General features: G+C 48.3%; 1 protein-coding gene and 9 non-coding genes across 10 annotated transcripts; all 10 read left to right on the forward strand.

Annotated features, from left to right (window-relative positions):
* Positions 1–17: 17 nt before the first annotated feature.
* Positions 18–1,773, forward strand: Pmar_PMAR014443 (hypothetical protein; the record flags this gene model as incomplete). Its single annotated transcript, XM_002778827.1, has 6 exons — positions 18–339; positions 389–484; positions 680–1,177; positions 1,237–1,593; positions 1,640–1,696; positions 1,742–1,773. 6 exons carry the CDS (start codon positions 18–20, stop codon positions 1,771–1,773), a joined length of 1,362 nt encoding a protein of 453 aa, XP_002778873.1.
* Positions 1,774–2,281: 508 nt separating this feature from the next.
* Pmar_PMAR014444 lies at positions 2,282–2,353 on the forward strand. Its single transcript has one exon. It is a non-coding gene; the product is annotated as a tRNA-Gly (tRNA).
* A 416-nt stretch (positions 2,354–2,769) lies between these two features.
* On the forward strand, positions 2,770–2,841 carry Pmar_PMAR014445. Its single transcript has one exon. It is a non-coding gene; the product is annotated as a tRNA-Gly (tRNA).
* An 87-nt stretch (positions 2,842–2,928) lies between these two features.
* Pmar_PMAR014446 lies at positions 2,929–3,001 on the forward strand. Its single transcript has one exon. It is a non-coding gene; the product is annotated as a tRNA-Met (tRNA).
* A 590-nt stretch (positions 3,002–3,591) lies between these two features.
* Pmar_PMAR014447 lies at positions 3,592–3,663 on the forward strand. Its single transcript has one exon. It is a non-coding gene; the product is annotated as a tRNA-Gly (tRNA).
* A 750-nt stretch (positions 3,664–4,413) lies between these two features.
* Pmar_PMAR014448 lies at positions 4,414–4,485 on the forward strand. The gene has a single exon. It is a non-coding gene; the product is annotated as a tRNA-Gly (tRNA).
* A 748-nt stretch (positions 4,486–5,233) lies between these two features.
* Positions 5,234–5,305, forward strand: Pmar_PMAR014449. The gene has a single exon. It is a non-coding gene; the product is annotated as a tRNA-Gly (tRNA).
* An 87-nt stretch (positions 5,306–5,392) lies between these two features.
* Pmar_PMAR014450 lies at positions 5,393–5,465 on the forward strand. The gene has a single exon. It is a non-coding gene; the product is annotated as a tRNA-Met (tRNA).
* A 590-nt stretch (positions 5,466–6,055) lies between these two features.
* Positions 6,056–6,127, forward strand: Pmar_PMAR014451. Its single transcript has one exon. It is a non-coding gene; the product is annotated as a tRNA-Arg (tRNA).
* An 87-nt stretch (positions 6,128–6,214) lies between these two features.
* On the forward strand, positions 6,215–6,287 carry Pmar_PMAR014452. The gene has a single exon. It is a non-coding gene; the product is annotated as a tRNA-Met (tRNA).
* Positions 6,288–6,512: the final 225 nt, after the last annotated feature.

Raw genomic sequence — 6,512 nt, forward strand, 5'->3', positions numbered from 1 at the left:
GTAAACTGTTATGGCGGATGGTTTACAGCAATAGAAGGCTGAAAATGAAAATGGAAGGTGGAATCGATGGCAAGGAGGCTATCCCCATACCATTGAGCAGCAGAGAGTATCGATTTGCGGCGACGGCTGGCAGTAGCATCAATGTGACCTCACAGAAGGCAAAAATTGTGTTCGGCGACGAATATTTGGCTCTGACCAACAAGCAGCGATATCAGGCTATCTGCAAGGAGTGGGAGAATGAGAGGAAGAAAGATGAAGAATCAAGTTCCGCCTCGGATAATGAAGAGGATGGTAATCCTACCAACGATCAAGAGAGCGCCATCATGAAATGTATCTCAGGTAATAAGGGGGATATATCATAGTGTTTCAAACTGTGAGTCGTACTCAGGTGATGTGGAAGAGTCTGATTGTGATTCGGCTGAGTTGAGTACTCCCGATGCTGGAGATTCCAGGGATGACGGTTTCCAAGCTATGCGAATGGGTGGTAAATCACGGAGGCGGTTTTGCCGGTTACGCGGAAGTCATGCAACAAGTCCCATCATCCGGCTAGCAAACTGGTCAAATATAGTGACTGGTGTAGTACGTGACCTCATAAGTCAAGTCCCTGACGAGAACCCGGATTCTATTTTTAAATTATATACGAAAAGGGTGTTGGATGAAGTGCACTGTGCTATGACAGATGATGGAGTCAAAGCACCGCTGCCTCTCCATGCCATTTCCTTGGATGACCTCAAGACTTACATCAAACAGCTGAATCGTACCCGTGCGTCTTCGATTCCTTCTACAGTGCGAGGTCAGGAAGTGGCAGCCCGGCTCTTCGAAGGAATGAAGCCTCCGATTGATATATCATTCCCTCACACTCATTCCGCCAATCAGCAGATGGTATCTCCCATCAAGTTGGGAGCTGGTCCGAAGCCCGTCACAACCTCGGATGTGCTGGATGATATTGTGCGCCAAAAGCGGGAGAGAGGCTCAGTATCTCAGTCTCCGATCCAGAGTGTAAGCATTACTCAGAGAAGAGCCGCTAATCAAGATGCCAGTGGGCCAGCTGAGGGTGCAGCGTCTCCAGAGCCTCACGTCAAGGGCCTCTCTCGCGGAGAAGATTCGCTCAATAGCAAGGTCTGTCGATTCTGTGGCAAGCCGCTTATTGATGGTTACAATGACCATGTTCGTGATGGTAGTAGATGGGGACGTTGCCCGATGGATTCTCGGCCGTTCATGGATAATGAATCCAAGGCTATGAGGAGATTGGCCCGAGAGCGAGCCAAGACTATACGGGTGACTGCGGCAGGCTCGGGGAGAAATTGTGGTTGGTGTGGGATACCGTATCCCGGATACGCCTCACAGCGGTTATGATGAAAGAGGATGGAGGAGAGATGCCAGGTCATGAGCAGTTTGCTGACGAGCATGGCAAAATCGTGAGGTTCTGTCCGCTCGCTATGAATTTGAATCATCAAAGGGTGGAGAGCCTGAGGCTCCTGAAAACGCATCGTGCTATGGAGAAGAAGAGTCGTTATAACTCTAATAAACGACGACGTTATCATGAGCGAAGAACGACTGGTGATGGAGAGGTGGCTGATAACATCATCGAAGGTAGCTGAAATCGTGAAACCCAGTCCGTCGACTTGTTCCGTCTTAGGTACAACTCTTGACAAGATGGATGTCAATACCGCAGTTGCTGCTAACACTATCGGAGGTAGTTGAAAAGGTGTGTCGAATTCATGAGATCGATGTTTCCCAGGCGCGGGTATATTCTCCCAGTTCTGCGATTGAAACGATGATTAATGTGATCACATATTGAAGGCCTGATAGTCTGATCGAATGCTGCTGGATCACATTATCAGTTGACTGCCAGCTCTGTCGAACTGTGTCTTAACTTGACAATGATTTGTGTTATGCCAATAGGGAGCAATAATCATAAAACATGATAAAAGTTATATCACATAACTGGAGGAGTGAGCTTCAGACTGAAGCTCAGTAAGCAACACGGGAATTTCCCGTCGGGAAATGCCAGAAAAATGTTGGAAAAGTGCCGACTGTGGGACTCGAACCCGTGATATGATTTGGAAATAGATACACGGGGAATTATCAGATTTTCTCGCTAACTGGATTTCATGCAAAGAATAGATATAACAAGCATTCTATGCACTTCACGATTAACTGATGAGCATCCTCCTCTTCCTTCCTTCCATTCCCCTTCTTTTCCCCCCTTTTCTTTTCTTCATTTCCCCCTTTTTTCCTTCTTTCATTTTTTCCCGGGCCATTTTCTCGATTTTTCCCCCCACCCCTAGTCTAATGGTTAGGATATCTGCCTTCCAAGCAGATGGTCCGGGTTCGATTCCCGGGCGGTGCAGTCCGTATCAACGAGAGAAGGGTCTCTAGGCTATCGTAGAATAGTTATGCTCAGCACGTCAGGGCGATACAGGAGTTTGTACGCATGAGCAGCTGGGCGCAGTGGATAGCGTGTTGGGCTCATAACCCAAAGGTCCCTTGATCGAAACAAGAACTTCGATGTCACGAAAAAGTTGTGCAGCTTGTGCCGAGCTAGCTGTAGTATGCGATGAGAACCTTACCAGTTGGAGTTATCAACCGAGATAGAATGCGGCCTACCATGGGAGAGATATAGTAGCAGTTCGCGATCTCAGGTACGCGTTTAAGGCCTAATCAGACTCTTGGCCGCGGGATGGTTGACGACGGTACGTCCGAGAAGGGATTCAGATGTCCCTCTACAAGTATCACAGGAATACTCAATCACTATGTAAGTGATATGCACCGGTAGTCTAATGGTTGAGTTATCTGCCTTCCAAGCAGATGGTCCGGGTTCGATTCCCGGGCGGTGCAGTTCGTATCAACGAGAGAAGGGTCTCTAGACTATCGTGGAACAGTTATGCTCAGCACGTCAGGGCGATACAGGAGTTTGAACGCATGAGCAGCTTGGCGCAGTGGATAGCGTGTTGGGCTCATAACCCAAAGGTCTCTAGATCGAAACAAGCAGCTGCTATTCATCACAATACACTCGAGATGGTTATTAAACTGAGAGGTGCAGCTTGTCGACTGCATAGATCAGTCTTACCGAAAAATTTCCACTAAGCAGAGTCGGTGTTTTCGTACCATTCCATGCGATTGGCCCAACCGTGCCAGTTCAGGGGAAAAACAACGTTAATAAAGCGTTGTCCGTGCATAGAAAAGAGCTATTCACCTAGAGCAGAAGTCCTTGCAGGAATGATGAATGACCGCCCGGTACCTCAGAACGCGTTGCGGAGATGAAAAAACAGCCCAAATTCACGAGCCGCCGCATGCGGTTTCAAAATGTGCTTGCAAGCAGGAACTTCGATGTCACGAAAAAGTTGTGCAGCTTGTGCCGAGCTAGCTGTAGTATGCGATGAGAACCTTACCAGTTGGGGTTATCAACCGAGATAGAATGCGGCCTACCATGGGAGAGATATAGTAGCAGTTCGCGATCTCAGGTACGCGTTTAAGGCCTAATCAGACTCTTGGCCGCGGGATGGTTGACGACGGTACGTCCGAGAAGGGATTCAGATGTCCCTCTACAAGTATCACAGGAATACTCAATCACTACATAAATGATATGCACCGGTAGTCTAATGGTTGGATTATCTGCCTTCCAAGCAGATTGTTCGGGTTCGATTCCCGGGCGGTGCAGTTCGTATCAACGAGAGAAGGGTCTCTAGACTATCGTGGAACAGTTATGCTCAGCACGTCAGGGCGATACAGGAATTTATCCGCATGAGCAGCTTGGCGCAGTGGATTGCATGTTGGGCTCATAACCCAAAGGTCCCTTGATCGAAACAAGGAGCTGCTATTTATCACAATACACTCGAGATGGTTATTAAACTGAGAGGTGCAGCTTATCGACTGCATAGATCGGTCTTACCGAAAAATTTCCACTAAACAGAGTCGGTGATTTCGTACCATTCCGTGCGGTTGGCCCAACCGTGCCAGTTCAGGGGAAAAACAACGTTAATAAAGCGTTGTCCGTGCATAGAAAAGAGTTATTCACCTAGAGCAGAACTCCTTGCAGGAATGATGAATGACCGCCCGGTACCTCAGAACGCGTTGCGGAGATGAAACAACAGCCTAAATTCACGAGCCGCCGCATGCGGTTTCAAAATGTGCTTGCAAGCAGGAACTTCGATGTCACGAAGAAGTTGTGCAGCTTGTGCCGAGCTAGCTGTAGTATGCGATGAGAACCTTACCAGTTGGAGTTATCAACCGAGATAGAATGCGGCCTACCATGGGAGAGATATAGTAGCAGTTCGCGATCTCAGGTACGCGTTTAAGGCCTAATCAGACTCTTGGCCGCGGGGTGGTTGACGACGGTACGTCTGAGAAGGGATTCAGATGTCCCTCTACAAGTATCACAGGAATACTCAATCACTACATAAGTGATATGCACCGCTAGTCTAATGGTTAGGATATCTGCCTTCCAAGCAGATGGTCCGGGTTCGGTTCCCTGGCGGTGCAGTTCGTATCAACGAGAGAAGAGTCTCTATTCTATCGTGGAACAGTTATGCTCAGCACGTCAGGCGATACAGAGTTTGTACGCATGAGCAGCTTAGCGCAGTGGATTGCATGTTGGGCTCATAACCCAAAGGTCCCTTGATCGAAACAAGGAGCTGCTATTTATCACAATACACTCGAGATGGTTATTAAACTGAGAGGTGCAGCTTATCGACTGCATAGATCGGTCTTACCGAAAAATTTCCACTAAACAGAGTCGGTGATTTCGTACCATTCCGTGCGGTTGGCCCAACCGTGCCAGTTCAGGGGAAAAACAACGTTAATAAAGCGTTGTCCGTGCATAGAAAAGAGTTATTCACCTAGAGCAGAACTCCTTGCAGGAATGATGAATGACCGCCCGGTACCTCAGAACGCGTTGCGGAGATGAAACAACAGCCTAAATTCACGAGCCGCCGCATGCGGTTTCAAAATGTGCTTGCAAGCAGGAACTTCGATGTCACGAAGAAGTTGTGCAGCTTGTGCCGAGCTAGCTGTAGTATGCGATGAGAACCTTACCAGTTGGAGTTATCAACCGAGATAGAATGCGGCCTACCATGGGAGAGATATAGTAGCAGTTCGCGATCTCAGGTACGCGTTTAAGGCCTAATCAGACTCTTGGCCGCGGGGTGGTTGACGACGGTACGTCTGAGAAGGGATTCAGATGTCCCTCTACAAGTATCACAGGAATACTCAATCACTACATAAGTGATATGCACCGCTAGTCTAATGGTTAGGATATCTGCCTTCCAAGCAGATGGTCCGGGTTCGGTTCCCTGGCGGTGCAGTTCGTATCAACGAGAGAAGAGTCTCTATTCTATCGTGGAACAGTTATGCTCAGCACGTCAGGGCGATACAGGAGTTTGTACGCATGAGCAGCTTAGCGCAGTGGATAGCGTGTTGGGCTCATAACCCAAAGGTCCCTTGATCGAAACAAGAAGCTGCTATTCATCACAATACACTCGAGATGGTTATTAAACTGAGAGGTGCAGCTTGTCGACTGCATAGATCAGTCTTACCGAAAAATTTCCACTAAGCAGAGTCGGTGTTTTCGTACCATTCCATGCGATTGGCCCAACCGTGCCAGTTCAGGGGAAAAACAACGTTAATAAAGCGTTGTCCGTGCATAGAAAAGAGCTATTCACCTAGAGCAGAAGTCCTTGCAGGAATGATGAATGACCGCCCGGTACCTCAGAACGCGTTGCGGAGATGAAACAACAGCCCAAATTCACGAGCCGCCGCATGCGGTTTCAAAATGTGCTTGCAAGCAGGAACTTCGATGTCACGAAAAAGTTGTGCAGCTTGTGCCGAGCTAGCTGTAGTATGCGATGAGAACCTTACCAGTTGGGGTTATCAACCGAGATAGAATGCGGCCTACCATGGGAGAGATATAGTAGCAGTTCGCGATCTCAGGTACGCGTTTAAGGCCTAATCAGACTCTTGGCCGCGGGATGGTTGACGACGGTACGTCCGAGAAGGGATTCAGATGTCCCTCTACAAGTATCACAGGAATACTCAATCACTACATAAATGATATGCACCGCTAGTCTAATGGTTAGGATATCTGCCTTCTAAGCGGATGGTCCGGGTTCGATTCCCGGGCGGTGCAGTTCGTATCAACGAGAGAAGGGTCTCTATTCTATCGTGGAACAGTTATGCTCAGCACGTCAGGGCGATACAGGAGTTTGTACGCATGAGCAGCTTGGCGCAGTGGATAGCGTGTTGGGCTCATAACCCAAAGGTCCCTTGATCGAAACAAGGAGCTGCTATTCATCACAATACACTCGAGATGGTTATTGAACTGAGAGGTGCAGCTTATCGACTGCATAGATCAGTCTTACCGAAAAATTTCCACTAAACAGAGTCGGTGTTTTCGTACCATTCCGTGCGGTTGGCCCAACCTTGCCAGTTCAGGGGGAAAACAACGTTAATAAAGCGTTGTCCGTGCATAGAAAAGAGCTATTCACCTAGAGCAGAACTCCTTGCAGGAATGA

The sequence above is a fragment of the Perkinsus marinus genome (genome assembly GCF_000006405.1).
Source record: "Perkinsus marinus ATCC 50983 genomic scaffold scf_1104296948090, whole genome shotgun sequence".
NCBI lineage: Eukaryota > Perkinsozoa > Perkinsida > Perkinsidae > Perkinsus > Perkinsus marinus.